This window comes from Lonchura striata, chromosome 5, assembly GCF_046129695.1.
Source record: "Lonchura striata isolate bLonStr1 chromosome 5, bLonStr1.mat, whole genome shotgun sequence".
Taxonomy (NCBI): Eukaryota; Metazoa; Chordata; class Aves; order Passeriformes; family Estrildidae; genus Lonchura; species Lonchura striata.
In genome coordinates, this window is record NC_134607.1 from 36,449,512 (window position 1) to 36,473,841 (window position 24,330).

Genomic DNA, 24,330 nt, shown 5'->3' on the forward strand with positions numbered 1-24,330 from the left:
AATGAAACAATGAAGGTACAAACAATTTTTCATGTTCACAAGGAATTGGTAAGTTGATAATGGGCTTAAATTTCAGCAGGGAAAATTTTAATTAGACTTCAGGAAAAATTGATTTAACCATATTCTTTTAGTTGAACATTAGAAGGGGAGGCCCATGGACAGTCCATTATTTGAATATTTTACAATGTGAATAGGCAAGCTTCTGTTAGGAATTGTTGGAGTAAATTGAATGCTGCTGTCAGATAGAGGGATGGGTTTGATTGTCTCTCGGAATCCCTCTTATTATCTGTGCCTTATTTTCAGTTGAAGGTGCCCACAGTTCAGATTTATGTAACTCTTGACATGGACAGATGTCTGTAAATGATGTTTTACCCTCAGTTCTCACATGCTGTCTGCAGATATTGAGCTTGAGCTGTTTCATTCTGGAGCAGCACAAGGCCAAGTACAAGCTGATGTTCTCAAGTTAGCATGACCCCAAGCAAGGCAAGCAAATGCTTGCCCCAGCTGACCCTCTACTATTTAGTAATGCATATTCTCCCCACAGATAGTGTCAGATACTATTCTCTACTCAGATACTGTCTGATGGTTTGAGGCTAACAAGAACAAGGGCTGATGTGGATATCTGGAAAAAAGGAGTGAATCATCAGCAAGCTAACCGAGGAAAGAAAGTATTTTTTCTACTGATATTACCTAACAACCTAAAGATTCAGCCAACCCGTCAGGGATTGGCATGATGATGCCTTTGATGGGAGGTGGAGGTATACTATTGGTTAAATATTCCATTTTTTGCTTCTTTGCTTACCAGCATTTTTTTAGCATTGTCCTGGTTTATTAAGCAGAAAATGTCCTGAAACATGTTGTTGTTTCAGCAATGATAGTACTTGCAGCAGGTGAGGGTTGTGAAATCTATCTGAACCCCCTGTGCACTCTTTTCACAGTGGAATTACTGAAAGGTGAATTAATTACTTTGGGTATGTACCTCTACAGCCTGCAAATAAGAGAAAAAGGGAAGAAGCAGTACTACCAAGAACAGCAGTACTACCAAGAACAGCGTGACTACTGTAAGATGAAGCTGTCAGACCATCTTCCTCTGGTTGTAACACCAGACATTGCAAAGGCCCTTGAGATGTGCAGCTATACAGGAACAGATCTTACCCACATCTGCAGGACACATTGAAACATCCATATACAGCACAGAGGTCACATCACATGCAGCTGGAGTTTGGAGTTTACTTAGCTGTTTATTTGAGATAAGGATTATGGGCCTATGAACTGAGCTGAAATTCATTTCAGAGTCAGGTTTATAGGAGGTTTTGAGTCAAGTATTGGCTTTCTTGGGCTACTCAACTGTCAGTAGATTAGACAGAAAAGTTCCCCTAAAGAACATTGTAGGGGGTCCTCTAGAAAGTGTTGATAGAGGGACTGTGGTACTCTGCTCTCAGCCCTTGTTCTGACGTTATACAGAAGCAGTTCTGACAGTAAATGCATATTAGCTATTGTTAACTTGAGCTGAGAAGCCAGAGGCAGCCTTAATCACTGCTGCCCCACACCCTCTGTGTCTGCAAGTATCTCCCAACATTAGGTGTGCTTTAGCAGCACTAGCAGGATCAGCATTTGACCTTTGCACCTCATCAGTCACTCATCTTAATTGCTGGTCACTGCAAGTGAGGAAGCAATTAAATATTAAAAGGATCATTTGAAGCCTTAGTCCTGTATGATCCTGAGCACGCCTGTACATTATTATGACTCAGCTAGTCATAAGACTGGGGCAGTTCAGGTCATTCACATCTTGCAGGATGAAACCATGGAATGAAACAACATTCTAATCTAACCTTTGGAGGCTGATGCTCTAGCACATTTTTTTTTTTTTACAGTTTCCTGCCAGAAAAAAAACAAAAGTCTATTGGCTCTTGGTATCAGTTTTAGCGGACCACTGCTCTGAAAACTGCTGTTGCAATGAGGGATGTGACAAATCCACGTTTGAGATACACTGAGTGCCAAATACTAGTGTTTCTCCCTGTTTCACACGTATGGATGTGTGTCAATGCAAGGCAGAGCTTGAGAGCAGTTACAGTAGCTACAATGGGAGTGGGAGAAATGAGAAATTAATACTGCCACTAAAAATCAGGTGACAGCTCAGAGAAGAACAGAGAAACAACACTGCAAGTGTCACAACTTTAGTCTTTAGATGCCTTTTATAATTTAACAGCATTTACAGAAAGATGTTTGGGTTACACTTTCAGCGTTCCTTTCCTTACACTTAATTTTTCATTCTCTGATAGTTTTATCAGAGTCACCTTTGTAAAAACTACTTGTGATGTCCAGAGAAGATAACTAAAATTGCAGCTGGGAAGTAACAGCAGGAGTAATAAACTCTTGAAACCAATCCTCACCATTTTCATGTGAATAACTTGACATAACTTGATACATCAGGAAAATAAAAATCAGGAAATAGAAAGGTGATGTAAAACCTAAGTGCAAAGGAAAGCACCCATAATAGCAGGAATAGACTTGGTGGGTAAATCCAAGTAGAATGATACCAATAAATCCTCCTGGACTTAGTTCTTCCCTTTGTTGCAGACAATGAAGTAGTCATCCCAGAAAGGACTGTCATGAACTCTGAAGACTGCAATGCTAGCTGTTGACTTTTGTGACTTTTTTATAAAACTATCCAAAAGAAATAAGAAAGAATTGGATGAGAATGAGAACTTTAAGCTCTTTTTAGCCTCTGAGATACTGCACAACATTAAAGCCATGAAGGTTCCAACCATATTTCATCTGGCCCTTCTCTGACAGTGGTCAGCAGAAGCTACAGGGAGGAGTACAAGAACTTGTAGTATTTTCTCCATATCACTTTATAAAAACACTTGGGCTGCACCTGCAAATTGTGAGTACAGTGTTTTGGCATTGTTATGAGATAGAGTGGCTGTGATGCTGTGACATTACCAGACTGAGTCCTCTAAACACATTTTCAGTGTAAGGCAATAGGATATTCACTCTGTCAATACAAATGTGGACTGATTCTTGCATCTTATGAAAGGGTTTGTTGTTATTCAAGTCTGGGTGTTTTTTTCTCAAAAAGAGTATCATATCAGTATATTTAGATGCACAGAAGGGAAAACCACAAAACTCTAGAGCAGAAATTGATTTATTTATAAGTTATGAAATCTGAAGTTATCCTTAAATACAAATAGTAATAGAAACAAACAGAAAGCTTGTACAAAGGTAACAGAAGAATGATTAAGTGAACAAGGTCATGCTGGAATCATGTGAAGAGAACTTGTGATTTTCTGTGATCATTCACTTACATTTAAAATAAAACTAGGCCCTTTCCCCTATGATTTACAATGCACAGGGAATCTGGAAGTTTTGCCCCAAACTGACAATCCATTGTTTATTGTGAATCCTGTGGGTTTAGTATTACAAATCTATGTCCACATAAAACAAGGTAAAATACTAATTGCTAATATTTTTCATTCAGCTGGCTCTTCCAGCAATGTTTCAGCAACCATGTTTCAGCAACCTGTGTGCCATATGTGAGCATGTCTGAGTTGTGAATATGCTGAATTTCTTTCCAAAGAAGATTTATTCTCCGAGGACTTTGAGCTCAGTATGGGTAAAGAGGTAATCATGAAGATCAGAAGGCTATTCCTTAATTCCGGATTGATTCAGGTGCTTTAATATAATATTGTTAAGTTTCTTCAGCTCTTCTATGTTCTTCTTTTCAGATAGTAGTCTGCTTGATATTTGGTCCAACTCATTTCTAGTTTGAACTTGAAAAGGAGAATGTATCACGTTAAATTGGTAACATGTAAGTCAAGAGCATCATTACCCTCACTTGTATTCCTGTGAGGAATAATGATGACTAAAAATATTAAACAGGAAAACAACTGCAGAACCTAATAATAAGAAGTTATATATCTGGTGGGTTTACCTGCCCACTACATTCTTTTTTTGCTTGATTCTTTTTTTATTTTTTTTTTTTAATTTAGTGCAGAGTAATAAAATCATATATGGCTTAGATAATTTTTGCAGTTTTCAGGAGCATAACCATTAGTGTCAACAAGGAAATGTCTTATTTAGGAGCTTCAAGATCCAATTTGTGGCATGTGCATATATTTTATTTTAAAGAAAAGAAAAATTCTTGTGAAATACTGACATTTTTGCCTCCTCTAGCACACCAATATGCACTTTTGCAGCTATTTTTATTTTGGCCTTCTGAAGTTAAAAAAATTACCCATGGGTTTTGAAGCTCAACAGTAGCAATGCTAAATTAATCTATGCATGTGTTTTGCAAACACCTCAGATGACAGAACACACTATATCTATATGTATCTAATAAAACATTGTAACATAAGCTGAAACACCACTGGAAATCAGTTTCAAAAACCCAGGCCTCCAGTAACCTGAGCCCAAGCAAACTGCTTTAATTCTTGTAAGAATTTTTTTCACTTTAGTTTATAATTTTTCCACTAGAGCAACCCAATACTAATTTTTCTATACCAAGGCTCTACTTTTATCAGCTCCATGTTAAATAAATCTGAAATTCAAGTATGAGGTATTTCACTTAGGCTTTTACAATCATGTTACTTAAAACATACTTTATGTTCTTTACTTGTCTGATATTTCTTTGAAGGCCTGTAAGAATATATAGTGAAGGGCTAGGATTTTCTGGCTCAAAAGAAAAATCAGGATTTTCACTATATTTCAGCAAATTCCCTACTGCAGGATATTATGGGTTTCCATTCTTCCAAAATAGTCTTGTAAATTGAAATAATGCACCTCAGATTCTATTCAATATCATTAGCTCAAAAAACCCCAAGATAACAAGGTTTCCATTAACCAGCCATGTCTTCAGCTAAGCCTGCCTGATCAGTCCTAAAGACTGAACAGTAATTGTGTTTGTAGATTCAATGCTACATGCAAATCCTGATGAATGTCTAATTCTTTTTCTTATGCTTAAGACTTTCTTAGTTCTAAATCAATTTCCAGTCAGTATTTTGATGACAAAGGGTCAGGTCTTCCTTCAGGTAGCCTGATTTAAGTGTTAGCCTGGATGGAACTCTGATTTCAGTGGAATGACACCAATGCTGAGTTTTATCTGGAAAGGAATGGAAGGCACATTGCCAAAGTATCTCACTGCCATACAATTACCTTTAGATTTTAATTTAATTTCTAGTCAGCATTTTTAGCAACACAGTATAATGCTGCTGAGAGAAATTCTTCACGGGTGTTGAAGCCCACAAATCCTTAGCACTAAGAATAATATTGTGCCTTTTAGCCCTGTGAGAGTGTTGTTTGCCTGTGCTTCTGCCCCCAGGACCACGACCCACTGCCCAGAGCCAGCCGAAGCCTTTGACCATGCAAATACAGGAGTAGCATGTTACAAGGTAGCATGACACATTACAGCAAAGTTCTTTTTCCAATTGGCCCTACATTTTTAAGAACTGCTCTTTGGCTTACTTACATATTAAGAATATTACAAATGAAACAAGCGCCAAACTGATGGTCAAAGTAAGAATAAAGGTGATGAAGAACAAAAACTGGTTTCTTGCATTGCTCCCTGCCATACTTTCTCCAGTACCACCAGTGTTCTCTTCCTCATCTGTTAAGAGATGATAAATCATTTGGTGATGCAGTTTTTTAAAGCTGGTTAGGATAAGCATGACAAAATGCTTCTGGTATCATGAAATTATGAGACTACATCGTGTATTTGGCCAACAGATTTTATTTCCTGTGCTATTTCATGAAAGGGAAAGAAATCAACTTTATGAACTCAATTTGAATTTGCAATTTGAAAATATAAAAAATTATACATCTGTTATAGCTGTTAGAACATGCTCAACAAAAACATTTCTGTGTTGAAATACAGTGTTTTGTGGAAGCTGACCTGTTTTATGGTTCAGAATTTTACAATTGTTTTACATGTACAAAGCTTGCAATAAAGTTTTCATCAGGCAGATTGGTAAGGGATTGATTACATTTAACCTTTTCAAAAGTGAAGAAAGCAAAATTCATATTGAAAACCAAGGTACCGGTTCATCATACATATTCATCCTCTAGATATGTTTATTTTTCTGTTTAATGAGAAGTATCACTGGGATGATTAATCTCCCAAAGTAAACACCTCAGTTAAGCTCCTAATATTGGATAGAATGAATTTAGATCTTGACTGTTTTATCTTAAAACAAATGTTTTCAATATTCTTCTTCATCTTTAGGATTTGTTAGTTTCATTCCAGTAAAAATAGAGGCACCTATCCTGCCAATTGTCACGAATGAAACAGACTCTCTCACAGAGAATACAGGTGTTGCCCTTTACGCACATGAGGAATGAGGGGGAAAAGGAAAAGCACTTGAAATGCTGACCTTGAATCAGCTCAGCAAGCCAGTTCACTGCTTTTTAAAGAATGTGTTGCATATATAGGGAAATTCAGCAGTTTCTCTCATAGAAACAGTTGCAATCACTGTGAGGTGGCAGCAAGCCCCAAAAATAACAAGTCAAGTGAATACCATAAGGAAATTCATGCGAATGTAAAAAATTTACACTTGGGTCAGATTTGTTTAATCTTAAGTTTGTATGTTACTGTAGTAACTTACAAAGATTTGGGTTTGTTTTCTATTTTGGAGGGAGGAGAAAGCTAATGTAATTTCACTTTGGTGTCAGTCTCATGCATACTAAAATTACATGCAAATTACTGTAATTTATCCTTCTGTAATTGCTCTCTTGCCATTCTGAAAGGGAGAGCAATGTGTGCATCTGTGAAAAATGTATTTCTAGGTCATGTTCTTGTTTTAGCTGGTGGAAATCTCTGAGGTCTTTGCAACTGAACCTCTAGTGATAAAGCTGAGGAATGGCTGCATATGCCATCACAGAATTTAATAATAATCTTACCTAGGGTTGAGCAATTACTCAGCTGGTAGATCTCTGGGAATATCTCTGTTTTTATTTATTTTGTGTTTAACACATTCTTGTCCATGAGTAAGCTGAAATAGTTTCATATTTCTCCTTTGAGGCTCTATTCTTATTCCCTTAGCATTCATAACAAATTCACCATATAATAAATGTCTGCACCAATATTGCTTTCTAATCAGAATAATAAGGATAGGCAGGGCCTGCTTCTGCTGCCTGCCAAGCATCCTAAATTATCAATAGTGTTCTCAAAAGTGGTCTGAGCTCACTCTGCCTAATGAATGCTTTTTACTATTTCATCAGGCTGAACATGCCAGGCTGCAGTGCTGTGAGGAATTGGTGAGCACATATTCTTGTCAAACTGCAAGCAGTGGGAACATTTCATCATCTAAAATGTGAAATTACTGCATGGCTCCTACTGAAGGAACCAAACAGCATATGCATTTTAAACAGCTTTTGACATGACTCTGATTTTCTGGCTAGAGAACCAGCGTTTTCTTCTGCTAAGTTAGCTGGCAGGATGAGATATCTACAGACTCTCCAAGCTTAAAAGCTACATTGAAAGAATAATCCTAGAAGGAACAAAAGGATTTTACAAATTTATGAACAAAATACTTATTAAGCTACCATTTTTTACTGCTGAAATGTAGGGAGGGGCATGTATGTGATTATTCCAGAGAATCACGTTTCCACAGAATCTTGTATATTTACCTGAAAAGTAAATAATACTGTCCAATAAAATTGCAAAAGAAAGCAAAACAGTCACACTGAAAGGAGTTTCTTAAAATTAAAATTGATTTATGCCATTGTCTTATTTTCTATGTGTAGAAGTGACAATATCAAGATAATTGTATATGAGGAATTAGTACTTTATGTCTAAAATATTTACATTAAATGCAGAAACCAGCACCACTCTAGTTAGTTGGATTAGGAAAATTAGGGGACTTGGAAACAGAAGTAATGAGAAAACATTTAAGACCCATAATTAAAGCATGATTAAATTATGGCCACATTTCAACATAGTTGTTGATCTATACATTTCTTCACTCAAATTTGCCATTACAATAAAGGAAATAAAAGCAGACTCCAATATTGTTGTGTGGAATGCTGCTAAAGAGGTACAGGTTTTAAGATATTTTCAGGTCACAAAGAACTCAAATTGTAGCTGTCACTGGGTGAAAATATTCTTGTTGCTGTGAGAAATCAAAGGCAAAAGCCTTACCAAACCAGTAAAAATGTGGGAGCCATAACTGAAACTGTGAGTAAAGAATGTCCAGAAAGTAAAATGCTTAAAGGTTTCACAGGATACTTCAGGTAACTGGTTTGAATTCTTAGGAGACGTGTCTTAAAGGAATGAACAGAAATTCTCAGGTGCCTCTATTGCCACATATGAATTTTAGTGCTTGGGAAGAGCTATGATGCTATTTGTTTAGTTGGTGTATATTGGGCATTACTAGAGACATTATCCTGCAAGAAATCACCTCATAAATCCCAACTGAAATGGAAGATAAGTTCAGGTTTCAAAGTAAATCCCTAACTAAATGCAAGGATTTTCAAGAACCTAAAGCAGAAACACTCAGCAGGGACAGCTAAATCATTATCTGATCTGCCTAAATCATGCCATTTTCAATTTTTTTCTTATATTTTTCAGTACAGCTTGGCATACCTGTTGGCCTATTAGGCTGTTGACAGCAGTGGCACACAATATGGATTGTATATTTAGAAATCCACAGATCACTTATCATACATACCTAGTGAAAGTTGGGATTCAGCTGGGCAAACATTTAGTTTGTTTAGGTTGTTTAGGGAATCAACTACATAAAGTTTTCCTTCTTCATGAGTATCAGGCAGGTTAAATTCCAAGGAAGGTCTCTCCATTGTCTCTAAAAGAAACAATAATTTAAAAGGTAAATTAACACACAGCTGTGGGAAATAACTTGTAACAGTAGGTATCCTGTTCTAAGGAAATACTGAGCAGCCCAAACGGTCCTTAAAACACAGAGATTTGGACCAGCACACTTACTTGAAGGCATAGCACTTGTTCATTCTTGGAAATCTTCAATGATTAAAACATTTCATTTTTACATTGTGTTTGTGCACATACGTGTGTGTGTGGGGAAAGAAAGAGTCAATTTGACTGGCTCCAGCATTGACTTGAATGGTACATATTTAGTATATTATCCTTTGATTTGATGAATACTTGGTAAGACGTGTTGTGAGATCCTGACCACAGTGAAAATCAAACCTTCACTAACACTTCCAGAAAGGATGTCACTCAGGTTCTCTTCTTTCAGCATCAAGTAATTGGAAGATAAACCAGAAGCAACAAGAGTATGTGTCTGTTTATACACCTTAGAATATCACTGTGAAGCTATTATTTGTGAAAAATGTGGTCACACTTTTCACAAATTTTAAAAGCTTTTTCTTCAGACTAGTACCCATTGCTTTAAAAAAGGCACTAGATTAAGTTTAATTAGTAAAAAGTTTCTCTGCAGAGTCTGGGTGCATGAACTCAGTGAATGATTCTTAACATAAATACAGTTTTGAAACAAGATTATATATAGAAAATAAGCAGTATCTAGGGAGGCAGCTTCTATATATTGCACATTGTTCCCTGTCTTTTGCTTTTCTTTACACTGCTCTGATTGCAAAATTATCTTCTAGAAACAAATTACACTTCTAGCCATAAGAAGATTTAGACACTCTAAGTAGGCATGTTTGTCTACAATTGTCACTGAAAACTCCCCTTGTAATTATTGAAGAAAAAAATATTCCTCTAGGTAATATCCCTTTTATTCTAAGATATTCCTTTCTCACCTTAGAATCACAGCCTAAATGTGCTTTTATTGCTAGTGAATGTAAGTAGGGAGCCCTGACACATTAGTTTAAATTTGGAGTACAATGCATCTTACCCATTTAGTATTTTATAAAGCCCCCAAGTTCAATTTTATCTGCCAACATAAATCAGCACTTTGTGGGATGCAAACCTCCCTTGATGACGTGTTAAGCACCTAAGGGTGATTTTTGAATCCTAGATGGGTTAACTGTCCTCTTGACATGACATGCTTCTGAGCCTTTTCTTCCTCTCCAAGGAATACAGAACACAGTGTGACCAGATTCCTAATAAAACACTAAAATTAAAAACCTAAAATTTGAACCGTTTGCAGAAAATCCTCACTCCTTCCCTCATCAAACCAAATGCAGAAGATCACTATATTTCCCCCAGATCTGAGCACACTGCAAAGCAGACATTCAATCAACCTCAGTAAGTCTGAAGACTAAGCACTGAAAGCAATACTGACAACAAGGCTTGTTCTCCTGCTAGTAGAGACTGGCAAGACTATATGGATACTTAAATATTTCTTTTTAACAGCCCATAAGAAAAGATTACAACTTACTTTTTTCTCTGTTCAGAAGCATTGCTTCAAAGTACAAAGAAAATGTAGAAAAGCTGGCATGACAGGGGTTAACCTTACCTAGTCTGTGATTTTTAGGTGTGCAACAGGAACTTCAGGACAGATAGTTGTGCCCACGGTCCTTCCCTTAGAGCAGGACATAGCACTAGGCAGCCCAGTCTGTGAGCCACGTCCCACCAGAGCTGGCTCTGCTCTGCTGTCTCCCCACATGCACATCCTCAGGCAACACAGTCACTGTGGAGCCCTGTGTTTGAACTGCATGCCAAAAGTAACCGCTTCATGCACAAAGGCTGTTGGTTATTTTTAGATTCAGAAGAGCAGTTGTTTCTCTGTTTTGATTAACACCTCCCTGCAGCTTCAGGGAACACTTCTTAACTACTTGAGCTGCAATAAATGTGAGTACCTTTGATTCATTAGTATTATGAATTCTATGTTTCTGCACTTATTATTTATTTGCACATGTAAACACAGTGAAGATTACCATTATTAATTCAAAATAGTTTATATTACATTTGTTTGATTCTATTGACATGCCAAAGGAGAAAGGATACAAACATGTGTCACTGGACAAAAGTATTGATTATTTTCCCAACAAAGCAATATAAACATTGGGACCTTTGGATTCAGTTTATCTTGTACTTTAACCTTACCTAAAGACTTTTTTCCCCAATGCAACTTTTAAATTTCATCCTAAGTCATTGTGGAAAAAAAAAAAAAACTTAGAATAAGAACACATTGAAAATTCTTCACAGGAAAAAAAAAAAAAAGTAAATGAAATATAAAAGGTTAAAAAATATGAGAATGAAACATAACTTACAACATAATTACATTCAAGTAATGTGCCAGTATGGAAGAAATCAGCCAGTGAAAATCACATGAAGAAAACTTGTTCTGCAGTTCCTCTACTTTTAGTCCCATAGGAGCCTGTCAAGTCCTGCAGTACCCATAAAGATAGCTGTGAAACAGACTGCCCCTCTCAGTCTATATTTAGAATTCATCTTGGCTAAGTATACTCACTTTGTAATATTGATCTGCTAAAACAGAAATCAGCACATACACAGCTCTTCTTTATTATATTGGAATCATGATAATATTCCATCATGAATAATGAGGGTTGTTACTGATGATCAGTATTTCACTAATCTTTTGGTTAGTGCCAAACCTCTTAGGTTTAGTGCTTGTCTAAAATGCATTTGCTAGGCAGAAGAGTAGTATCTACAACTGTAGCCATGAGTAACCAGTTTGCTATGCAGAAGAGTCATATCTACAGTATTGCAGTCATGAGGGTTTTAAAGTCATAGACTAGAAAAAGCAGGGTTGTTCCCGTTCTCCCATACACTTTATGAATTCAAGTGGGACAGTATTATGTGGTGGACTAATTTGTCTGGCATCCTTAGCTGTTCAAAGATTAAATTCTGATGAACTGGTGGTGAGTAGCGTAATTACTCCTTTGCTGACAGTTCTTTCGATCTTTTTTTTACTTGCTGACATGGCAGAAGGCAGTGTTACAGCACACTGTATTGATAGGCAGCTGACAGGCAGGACTGCAGCTCAAAACCACAAATCCTTTCTGAAGCTATACCACATCTAAAATTCTGAATCCCTTTAAATTGCCCATAAACGTATTTCTTTCTCAGGAAACAAGAGAATAAATCACCTGACTCATATTTCCCACCCTAAGCTGACATGTTCTGCTGCTCAGAATTGCTCCCTTTCTGTAGGAGTCTCCTGGAAGTCCTCCATCAAAATAAGGATGTACAAGCTAGAAAAAAAAAAAAAAATCAGTATGATATCCATGCCCAAAAAACTCCTAACACCAAAATAATTTTAAGACAAGGACCCAGGCCTCTCCAGTTGAAAACATCTGCAAACCCAAGGGATGTCTGCAGGGCTGCAGAAGAGCCACCTCTGCAACAGGACTAGAAGCCACACAGGTCACTGCAGCTGGCAGTTACAGTGTACAGGGAAAAGGGCAACCACCTGCTTGGCCCTGCCAGGGGGTGCTGCAGAACACTGGACATGAAGCCTGTGCTTGGCAAAGGACACCAAAGGTGACCAGGCAGAAGGCACAGGAGACACCAACAGGCTCAAGGGAACAGTTTAGCTCCAAGGGAATGGCCTTGGGCCAGGCAAGTACAGGCACACACAGCTTCACCTCATTCAAGGATGTTTTTTCTCCACCTGCATGACACTGATGTGCTCAATCATCATAGATTTCAGTTCAAGGTTTTGCATAGTCCAAATGATCTGTTTTGCAAGCCAAACAAGTTCTTACATAGATTATTTGAGGGGTAAAAAAAAAAGAGATTAAATTAGAAAGTACAACTTACTAGTATTCATTGACTTTCTGGAATAGGTTCAGCTGTAATCAGAAACTTGGAGGGGAAAAAAAAACCAAAACAACTACTCCACCCCAAACCCAACTTTCTCTTATCAGAGCAGGCCAGTTTTCAGGGGGCGGTGCTGTTTTTAATGCCATGTTTACATCATCTGGTGACAAACATTTTTAAGGTGGTTTATTCAAACAAGCACTTTTTTCTTCAGGTTCAGAAGCTCCACTGATATAGGTTTTAGTGTCTTTATTACATAACACCCCCTGCCCCAAGTAGCTAAGACAGTTCTCAGCTACTAACACATTTCAGTCCTGTAGAACCAGAAGAGTAGTTCCCAACATAATGAACACAGGGAATGGGTCTAAAATAAAGGAGAATATGTTTTACAGCACCAAAACTAGAAAGCTTTTGACCATTAGAGAAGCAATGACAAATCAAGATTAGGCAGCTGTGCAGACCACATGCAAGAAGAAGACACCTTTGAAACACAGCAAGGTAGACTTGCACATGGCATCTACTAAAACAGATAATACCCCAAACACATGTCTGAACCAGAAAATAAACAAACTCATCCCTTTCATATTTTAAGTTTTGCCAGTGTTACTGCTTTTCATTCATGGAATAATTACTTTTACACAGAGAGCAGGCAGTGAGAAACATCTTTATTCCAAAAATTAAATATTCAATTTCAGAACACAAAAATCTTGCTTTTATTTTACATGGAGACAAATATTTGTCATTCACTACTTCACTGTCAGTGGAAGTTCCTGAACTTCATAGTCCCTGTCAGGATAAAATTACACTTACATAGGGATTTCTTGTCTACCATCAGAGAGTTTTAAAAAATTACTAAAATAAACTTCACAGAAACATGGTCATCTTATCCTATTAGCACATTCTTACCAGAACACTTGGTCAATGAATTACTTTACCTTTATATAAAGAATCCAATCTGACACACAGCATTTGACTACAGTTATCCACCCCATTTAATATAGCAGTTACAACATAATCGACCTTTGAGCTAGTGGGGGGCTAATGTATGGTATTATAATGTATCCCTGCACCAAATGTTACATCCATCTATATACAATGTACACGCACCTAAGCAACAATATGCGTTATATTTAGAGACTATGTAACAAACCCGTGCACAACTACAAACTGACTACAGAAGTTAAAAAAATTCATTTAAATGTTACAAATTTATTTGAATTATGAAAATTGAAACCCAATGAAGAGGGAATCTAAAAAAATTCCCCCACATCTGCTCTTTTATCACGACATTTACTTCTAGCCTTTGTCCGAGCCTTGAATGCTGCAGAGTTGTACAAGTGCTACAAAACAAAAAAAAAAGAAAAAAGAATTACATATTATCATAAAGCTTATGCCCTTCAGAGATTTTTCATGTTACAAAACAAATGAAAATACCCTTTCATTAATTTGACTTGAACTGGTAGGTCTTCTGAAATTTATGGTATGTTATCTTTCCACCAAAGGCTAATTTGTGTGTGTGTATATAAATATGGACAGACATATTTAATTTATATTTACAGATACTGGCCTGAATAAGAAAGGCTGAACTATGAGTAGTTCTGGAAGCCAGTCTTTAAGATCAAGCAGATACCATGTAGGTTACATTTACTCCCAGATTAAATTTGACAGCACCATTCCCCAGATTATATGCAGGATTAATGCATTCACAATCAACAGAACAAGGCCAACCTCCTAGTGCCCATTTCACATTACAGAGTTTGGGATACCATCTTTATAAAGACTCAGTTTCCTGTAGGTCCCTCCCCAAGAGCTCTCAGAAGAGACCAAGTTTCATATGTGTGGTGCATGAATCTAGTACCCAGCAGCAACCACATCAACCTTCAGCAACCCTTGGAAAAAACACACAAGCAGAGACATGCCCACTGAAAAATCTAAGAGCTCATAGGTGCATACAAAAAAAGCTTGGTTTCACTCAGGACAATATGAGGAACTCTTAGAACTACAGCGCAACAATGACAGCTTCTGAAAGGCAGGAGTAATTAGACATGAAGTAAAGAAAATTCATTAAGATGCAATAACCTACCCTTTCAAAACGGGATATCTTCATTGTTTTAAGAGTTGCAGCATCCAGCATTACTGGTGGACCAAGCTCAAACACATTCCGAAGAAAGTCATTTGACTAAACAAGAAACACACCAAATTATTAGTTTCCCCTCTAATTATCAAGTCTCTAAAGTTGACTACTGTAAAATATCAAGTATTCCAGTAAAAAATACCAAGATTTGTGTCAAATTGCTGCTATCTTTTGCAAGTAAGTCAAGAACATGTCCTCCTTTAACTAGAATAGGGCTAAAAGCGAAAACAGACACCTTGAGAAGATAGACAGCTCCTCATGCCTCCTTTGATATTTTTGACCCAGCAAATGAGACACTGTTCTGTTCTACACAAAATCAGGCAGCTGAACAGACCTGTATGGTTTCACAACACACCAGTTTTAAAATATCTGGCTGTGAAAGTAGTACTTGAGAAAACTGAAAAACCTGCTACATGCCTGAGCTCCCTCAGTCACACAGAAATTGAATTAACACAGGGCTGAAGATTTTAACCCCATGATTATCACAGCAATTTGGGAGCATATATTCCTAAACTACAGCTCCTGCTTCTGTTACACATGTAAAGAGAAGACCAGTAAACAAGCATTTCCCACAACAGAGGAAGATGCATTCTGCCTCCTCTGGAATGCTGTCACCATTGGGTTGTGTTCATTATTTTTTACTAAAACTTTCCCTTTCTTTTACAGGCCTGAACAGGAAGGGTGGAGGTAAGCAGCTTTATAGCAGCCAGACAACTATACCACTCTGCTGAAAGAGAGCAAAGGATTCAGGGAAAACCCCAAAGCTAAAAAGATACTCAAATTTCTTATGGAGAAATCAATTAGTACACTAGCACACCCAGGCTACAACTCAGAAGCAGCTTACCCAGACAGCTGCAGCTCACTGTCATTAATTTTTTAAGTGCTGTCTTTAACACCTTAAATGCAAGGCTCATCACTTCACTAAGTTCGAGTCAGGATTTTGTAATTCAGACTGGATTACATCAAAGAAGCCAGACACAGAGGAACAGTCTGAGCAAATGTCAAAAAGCAACTCACCTGCAAATGGTATTGCATCCCCGACCCCAGAACCTCCTTGAACGTCTCATAAGTTTGTTTTTTAACCCAGCAGTCAATATACATGCGCTCAGGTCCAAACTTCACCATCTCTGTAGGGAAGTCACGCTCCTATGCAAGAATCAAAGGAAACAACACCTGTAACTTCAATTTAAATAGTCTTTTGTACTAGTAATTTTAAACATCTCAATGAACTTTATTTTGACTGATAAATTTGGCACACCAAAACCTTCCAAATAACAAAGTATACATATGCTAAAGATTGTATTTGTTCATAGAGCAGATGCATACTTACAGTCAAATTTCACATAGAACTTGAAGCTGATATTCTTCATGATTACAAAGCTTTTTAAAAAACAGTCAACTTTCATCTTTAAAATTACTTTAAGAACTGGATTTATCTTCAGGAAAACCAGTTCTGAGTGCAGAAGTCACCTTTAAGTCAGACTGTAAGCCTCATTTAGTCTCTACCTTACAGATATTTGGGACAATAGAATGTAATAAGTGCTGATAGGTGACTCAGATCCTTCTACAGGCAGAAGCCCAGAGGTGACTTTGAATTATGCCAAGCCTTCTCCTTGGCTTCCACAGTGTTTAACTATTCCCAGTATCTTTGTTCAAAATTGCTAAAAAAAGCAGTTCTATTCCACATATGTGATCACAAATAAATGAGACAAATTTCACTTAAAATAGCTTTTTCCTGTTTCTTTCACTGAAAGAGTAATTCTGCTTAAGAATAAAATTGTTTTCACTAAATCATACATTATGTGTTTTAAAGGTCTAAACTGTAACTAAGACAAAAAAAATCACCTCAACAGCCCGCAGAACGTCTCTGAAGGCAGATCGCTGCTTTCTTTTATCCACTTTGGCCCGGTGCTTGTTTCCATCAGTAGCCAGAGCTCTTAGTTTCTCTGTTAGAAGGTCCATATCCTCATAAAAGAAATCCTAAGACACCAGAAAAAAAAAAGGTTTTTTTAGATTTTAGTTTATTTTATGGCCTTAACCTTCTTCCCCGCAAATAAGAAAATGGATCTCTTTAAATTTTGGGTGTGTAGATCGCTACAACTTCTTACATTATTTAAAAAGACAGAGCACTTCTGCAGCTCTATTTACAGCATTGAAACCAGCAAGAACAAAGTCACAGTACCCAGTTTACCAAGAAGGGCACTAACAAAGTCTGTTTGGTCAGTCATGTTACCCTTACACCTCCATCAGTGTGCATATACACCTGCCAATCTGTTCCACTCTGCAATTCCAAGGACTCAAACTGCTTAACCGATCTGCTGAACTATTCCTGCCAACAAGCTGAGGGCACTCTAATGTTGTTAACACAAAATCCCTGCTGCTGGAGGCAAACCGTGAGACATCACTGGATTAACAGTATGGAATATTTAGCTGTAAGTTTTGTATGGACTGGGAAATTAGGAAGCTTTTCTTTAATGCTTAACAAAACACTGTAAGTAAACGGTAACAAATAGCTTTGTGTTATTCACTTTATATGTGCTTTACATATATAAGAATTTTCTACCTGCATTTAATTCAGCAGTAGTTCACCTGGACTAGTAAGAATGTATGCAAACTTAGGTAAAAAAAAGTTTGTGTTTTGTGGTTATTTTTTTAATCTGAATGTTTTGTCACACCAACTGACTAGAGTTTACTGCATGCTTTCTGAAAGGAAATGGTCAAAGCCAAATAAATCAGGCATTTTTAATCTGCACTGATTAAGGATTCGGTGAGAACAATCTAATGATTAAAGGGGCATTTCCTCAATGCAACAGCAGAGATTGTAGTGAATAGTCTCATTTGTTAACACATTTTAAGATTTTAATTACTTGCAGTCGGCTTGACCAAATAAAGGATCAAGTTGTTGTTTCCATTTATTTTTTTCCTTTCAAAGTTGACTTCCATAGCCAAGAGATTCAAATCCACACTGCTTGCACTTATCACTGCTTACAGAAGCCTTAACATTGCTTCAGATTATGCTGTGCTAGTGTGTCATGATTCCTGACTTAAATGGAGTTATTCTTCCACTTTTAGGCAGCATTCTGGCAAAGCGCAGCAGCCTTGATTGAGTTGGGAGCCCTTCAGGCAAATCTCCCAAACTGTGCCATGCATAAGCACAGGGAGGCTGTTTCCTTCAGTGTTGTCAAGAAAAAAGTCTGACAATTAGGCATATTGAATAATGTAAATGCAACCTTAGCTGTGGACAAGCTAATATTGAGCAGTTTGCACCTAATCCAATTCAAAATCAAACTCCAAGAAATTTCACCAAATGAAGTATTACTGATACCTGTGTGAAATTTGTGCTAATTCTTTAAAAACTGCCCCCTTAAAATGACTGCCTAGTTCTTAACTGACTAAAATAGTCAAATGCTCTGAAATCATCATGCAATACAAGTTATTCTTCTCAGGTTACCTAAGTAAGAATACTGAAAAAACAATACTTAAAGTCACCATGTTTTCTACCTGACAATAGATTTTTGGCTGTGGGAGCAGAATTGTTCAGGCTATGAATTACTCAAACTTGTCTGCATAAGCATCTGATGAGTGATCCCACTAGAGTAAACAACACTATTTCATTCTGGAATCTCTCTAGAGGTATCTTTTTAAATTCTATTTTAAAAGCAGGTGTTGGATTTAGATTTAAATTTTGCACTCAATATTTCTAGTTGCTATTAAGTAGTATTTGATGCATTTTGTTACATGGGTCCTGTTTCGCAACATAGAAGTGTAAAAAAATGATAGCTGTGAATTACTGCTATAACCACTTAGACAGGGGCAGACTCACTAGAAGGAACATAAACCAAGGAATTGTTTGCTACTTGTTGAGATCCAGGGTGGTATGCTACACAGCTTAAGTAATTTGTGTCATCATTGTCCCAGTGAAGGACAGTTTAGCTGCTGACATCTACTTACAGCATCTGTTTCTCGTGCCAGTTCAAACAGAAGTGCTAGTGTTTCTCCAGCAGCTATTCTCATGTTCAGATCATCGCAAGACAGCAGGCTTGGAAGTTTATGCAAGTGCCTAAGGAGTAAGTCATATTCCATTAAGATCTAAATTTTACTGACACTGTTTCATTGCATATAAAGAGACATAACAAATTCTGCTTTCCAAGAAAAATACTCACATTTCAATTTTCTTCTTCACTTCATTCATTGGACAAATGGTCAACAATAGTGTCCATGCTAAGAGAGCACTGACATGAAGCACAGTATTATGGGTACTTGACACACCATTAGTGTCCCTATCCCGCTGATAAGCCTTCATGAAGATGTTTTCCAGGCATTCCATAGTAGAGTACAGTTCCTGGACAAGGGAAAAAATGGAAGTGGTTTAGGACTCACACATTTTCATTTTGTCAGTTTATTACATTTGAAAGGTATCAATCAGACTTACTGTAATGTCATCAGTCACAATGAAACAGCAAATCCCTAGGCAGGTTGCACACTAGACACAAAAGGAAAAAAGTGTCAGTATTTGCCAACAATATTACAGTTTCAAAGTAGGGCCTTTGAAATTTAACATCTGGAGCAACAGAAATTTGAGATCAAAAACCCTAGCAGAGTCTAGAAGTCCCAAATCCTTAATTCAGCTGCTTTGTAATATTTAGCTCCCAATCTCATCTACCCTCAGGATATTTTCCAGCATTTGCTACTCACAACCCTCCACTTCTCATGTATTATTTTAAAATAGCTTAAAAAGCCCTTGAAAAAGCTCCACATGGCATTTTTTCACCCAATGATTTTAAATCTCATGAGAAATTTCAAGCAGAAATGATGCTGATAATTATATATTTATTCATAGCTGTGGGACATATTTTCTCCTTCTGACCACTATTTCAATTAAACAGCATGAAAATTCTACCCTTGAAAAGCCTTTCCTGGAACTGCCCAACTTCTCCTGCAGATCTGTTCCCTATGCCCCATATTCTAGTCCAATTTCTCTTACAAAGAGTAAAGAAAAAGACCATTTGAAAGTGGTATTGGCACCAATCATGCACAACTCAAAACTACATTTGAAAAGGACAAGCTTTAATAGTTTTTATTTGTAGAAATAACTGCTATTGAATATTACCCGCTTTTTGCGGCTGACAGTACTGCTGTGCCACAGCTTGACTAGAATAGGAAGAGCCAGCCACATAGTGATAAAGGAAAGCTGGAGAATATTAGTTGAATCTCTGAAGTTTAAGCAAAAGTAAAACCCTTGGCAAGCACTTTGGACAATCTTCCCTCACTATTTCGAGCATACTGCTGATGTATAGATGAGATGACCAGGCAAAAATATCTTAAAAATATCTTTGGTAGAATGGCTTTATTGTTTATGTACTCTGCAGATGTGCTACATTTGATTTTACCATAAATAAATGTAAACGCTTAAGTAACATCCTTGTGTTATTTAAGAATAAAATTAAATTTCAAGAATAAAATAAACACCAGAACAATCTATCACTCAGTGGGAAAGTGGAAAAATATTTTCTAGGATCCCAGCATCAGTCCCCAGCACTGCAGTAAGGAAGCTGCAATATAGTGAGTTCGGACACTTGACAAAACAGTACATGTAAGAGCTAAAGAAAAGACTTATGTTCAACCTAGAGGTGGACCTTTTTAAGCCAGTGAAAACTGCTAGACATCACTGAGGGCATATGTCAACACTGAGTACACACCAGTGTGGTAACCTTTAGTCCTGGATTACACAAGAGTGAGCTGGTCAGAAGCAGCCCTCTGTCCCTGCCTGGCAAATAAACATTTCATACTTACAGCCTGTCTGGCTTGGATACTGGCTGTTCCATCACAGACAATCTTCTTCAGAACTGGACCAAGGGTCTTAAAAATCTCCTCACTTTCAATTCCTGACCCCATCTGCACACACAGAAGACACGCCAGTCCAGCAGCTGCACACTGTTCATCACTCTTACCTAGGGATTAACACAGTGATGAGCAATCACCTTTTGCCCTGCTTTCCTCCTTTAATCTTTTAAAGATAACAGTCTGAAAGCACGTAAGTGGAAATTCAGAAACCAATAGACAGAAGAGAATTTCAGTTAATTTTCTAGGACAGTTAAAATGTCCTAGGACACCTACATTTAAAAAGTAATGCTACCTAAATTATTAAGGGAACATTAACAATCTTAATTTCTTTTAAACAATGTGTTATTTCATAGAGATTATTGTTTTCTAATACCATGCATGTTAATTACCTTTCTTTATGCAGCGCTCAATGCTATCAGTTAGAGTCATTCTCCTTTCCATGATAAATTCATATAGTATTTTAGAAGAAAATGCACTTTTCAGACTTTCAAGGGCTGCTTGTCTTGTCTTTGCACTGTTAGAAAAGAGAAAGAAGACCTCCTGAAACCAGCACATATCAGCTAAACCTCTGCCTTTGCTTTACGGTGATTTATATTTCCCTACATCCAGTAATAAGAGTAATCCACAGCAGTACCATGAAGAAATGAAATGCCTCCTTATTCAAGGACAGCAAAATTTTGTTTGGAGATAGAGTTCACAGCAGTATTGCTGGCCAGAAAGAAAGTCACTCTATTTCAATACATTAGAAAAGGAAAGTCTAACCCATCCTAAAAAAAAAAAAAAAACAGTAGAAGGAAAAAGGTTTTTTTAGATCCAGAAGTCCTCCCCAGAGTAAAAATCTCAGTAAGCATAGAAAGATTTGATGTGGATTTTCCTTATTACATCAAGCAAGAAAACAACACATGAATTTGTTTCTTCAAAGCAGACTATACCTCTTGTCCAATGTAAGATCAATAAATCCCTTCAACTTGTATTCTAAGTCTTCTTGAGTGGCTTCTTCATCAACTTCAGGCCCTAATCCAGAAGAAGTAATTTAGTCCTTTTAATACACATTTCATCAGCAGACACAGTCATTCCAACATAATGCTTTTAACATTAATAAGAAAGCAGCTTAATATTGACAACAGCTACAGAACTGTTCAGTATCGCAGCAGTGTGCGTAATGGTGTTAAATCTACTACATAGGACTGTGCCCTAAAATATTTTTATAGAAACTGGCCTATTGATACATTTCTGCTGTTTCTAGATCTGCTTCTTACACATGTCAAGAATGAGGGAGTGAATCAGGTCTTAGATAAATTTTTTCCATCTGATGACCACCAGCCAATCCTGTCAACAACACATTTTCATCCAGTCCACTCCACCAACCCTGGAGTACAGTGAGGCGCCCACAGCTGATGCAGTGAGTCAGAGCAGCCTGTCCTATATAGCATCAATTCAGACACCTCTGCAACAGGGGCTCAGTTAAGAGCGGCCTGTATCCAAAGATGGCTCCCTGCTTATCCCCCTGTATCAAGCTTTCAGATCCCCTTCTCTGAAGAAAATGACATTAGAGTAGCCCAGCTTGCAGAGGTGGTAAAGGAGACAAAGGACAAATCTAGCTCAAAACAGGCATATGTGACTCTTCCCATCTTCAACTCTTCTGCTGTTCTCACTGCTTCAACTACCTGTTATGAAAATCCATGTCTTACAATTCACCTCAAAATTCTTATTGTCTCTATAGCAGCACTCTATATCTTACTATCTCTATATCTATATTCTATTCTAATAGAATAGAGCCTGACAGTTTCACAAGGCTCATGAAACCTGGAATATATTCTTACCAAACAAAAACAACAGCCACTGGATTACCTATCACAGTGTTATATAATGTCATTATTTCATTATTGCTACTTAAAGTCTACTATCTAAAGCTACTAGATCAGCTCAGGTTTTATGTTTTTAAAAGATGAATAGATATAAATAAAAGAATTTACCATCCTCAGTGAAGCTAGCAGGATCACTGAAGCCACTGCAGTGGCTCATGGTTTCAATTGAAGCATCTTCATCACTAAAAGGCTGCACGTTTCTGGGCTGACCACCTTAAATAAAGATGAATACAATAGTTTGGTCATTTCTCATACAGAAAAGGAAGATCTGAGCACCAGAAATAGAACTGAACCCTCCTAGAAGTTTTCCCTCTCAGGACAGAGAAGGCCTTGATGCAGCAGCTTTCAGACTTTTTGATTAAAGTAGTATTTTTAGCAGTGTTCTTTTAATATCCAACAGCTCCCAAAACATCATTTACAGAACTCTGAATTGTGCTAATTATTTTTTTTTCTAAATTATTTAGAAGGCTGCACACAGGGCTTACCAGCTTCAAGGAGGTTCCCTGACTACCAAGACCCCAAAAACTATTTTTATCCAGGCAGAATCAACTTTCAGTTGGATTAGTGTCCAAGTGCTTTCCAATGAAGTTAGTCACACTCCGGAAGTTTCACTACTTTTAGCTGTATCCATTTTCATCATTAAGAACAAACTTGGAGGCTCATAGCTCTCACATGGCCACCGTCTTGCTGCTGCTGATGTCAAACAGGAACTCAACAGAAGTAGCAAGAACAACAGTAAGCCCTTCACAAACTAAAATAAGACCAGTTGCAGAAACACCCAATAAATTGCTCATTTCCTGAAAAATTTGGATTAGGAACCGATGCTGCACACAGCCATGCTAGCCTGAAGCTCAATTTCTCACCAACCCACAAAACCTCCGTTCTGCCCCAAGCAACAGCACCACAGACACGCGCATTCTGCATTTGTATGAAGACCGCTTATTTTAAAACACCCTACTTTGGGCTAACAAGAAGGATTTTTTCTTGAAAGCCACAGCAGCCTTTCGGCGGCGCCGCCGCCGCCCCGGGGCGCTCCCGCCGCCGCCGGCGGCGCCAGCGCGGCCGCGCCCGCCGGGCCCGCTCCCCGGCGCATGCGCGCAGCGGCGTGAGGTGGCGGTTTCGGGGCCGGCCGCTGTCACCCGCCCGGCCCGCGCGGCCGGCGGGAGCCCCGCGCCCGCCCGCCCGTCCTGCGGCTCACCCGCCGGCCGCGGGGAGGCGGCGCGCCGCCGGGCAGGGCGCCCTCCCGCGCCGACGGGAAGCGCATTCGACGCTCCAGCCACTACCCGCCGGCCCGGCCGCACTCACCGGCTCCGCGCTGGTGGGTGCTCCCCCGCTTCTTAGGCTTGGGCATGGTCGCAGCGGCGCTCAGCTCGGCTCCCGCGGCCCCTCTCCGGGTCTCGGTCTCCCTGCTCCCCCCCGCCCGGGAATCAGCGACAATCAGCCGATAGAAGAGCAGGAGCGCTTTTTACTCCAACGCCTCTGCGAGGCTGACTTCTCGGGCCGGGGCAGCGGGGGTGATTGGCGAGAGAAGGCGGATGGCGAACCGGCGGCAAAGGCAGAAATCCCCGTGGAGGCCCGTGAGCGGAGTCGATGCATCTTTCTCCTCTCAGACACCCGGGGCTAAAGGCGCGGAGGGGGCGCCGGAGCCGCTTTTATAGCCCCAGCGGACTGCGGGGGCGGAGCCCCGCGCCGCTGCAGCCAATGGCCGGGCGTTGCGACGTTGGGCCGCTGACTCAGCGAGGCGAGCTCGTGACGCGCAGCGCCGCTGCCCAGTGGCGGGGCTGGGACGTCAGCGGCGGCCGGCGCGGCGCGGTGCAGGCCGGGAG

General features: G+C 38.7%; 2 protein-coding genes across 2 annotated transcripts; both read right to left on the bottom strand.

The window, feature by feature from the left end:
- Nucleotides 1-3,132: 3,132 nt before the first annotated feature.
- On the bottom strand, nt 3,133-11,277 carry LSMEM1 (leucine rich single-pass membrane protein 1). The gene is made up of 4 exons (XM_077783125.1): nt 11,146-11,277; nt 8,664-8,795; nt 5,468-5,605; nt 3,133-3,773 (listed from the first exon to the last, which is right to left on the bottom strand). Exons 2-4 carry the CDS (start codon nt 8,788-8,790, stop codon nt 3,646-3,648), a joined length of 393 nt encoding a protein of 130 aa, XP_077639251.1. The 5' UTR covers nt 8,791-8,795; nt 11,146-11,277; the 3' UTR covers nt 3,133-3,645.
- A 2,029-nt stretch (nt 11,278-13,306) lies between these two features.
- On the bottom strand, nt 13,307-24,141 carry IFRD1 (interferon related developmental regulator 1). Its single transcript, XM_021545252.3, has 12 exons — nt 23,810-24,141; nt 22,613-22,717; nt 21,569-21,650; nt 21,026-21,150; nt 20,586-20,743; nt 19,225-19,275; nt 18,956-19,134; nt 18,744-18,852; nt 16,638-16,772; nt 15,810-15,938; nt 14,742-14,837; nt 13,307-13,998 (listed from the first exon to the last, which is right to left on the bottom strand). The coding sequence occupies exons 1-12, from the start codon at nt 23,853-23,855 to the stop codon at nt 13,909-13,911; spliced, it is 1,305 nt and encodes a 434-aa protein (XP_021400927.2). The 5' UTR covers nt 23,856-24,141; the 3' UTR covers nt 13,307-13,908.
- Nucleotides 24,142-24,330: the final 189 nt, after the last annotated feature.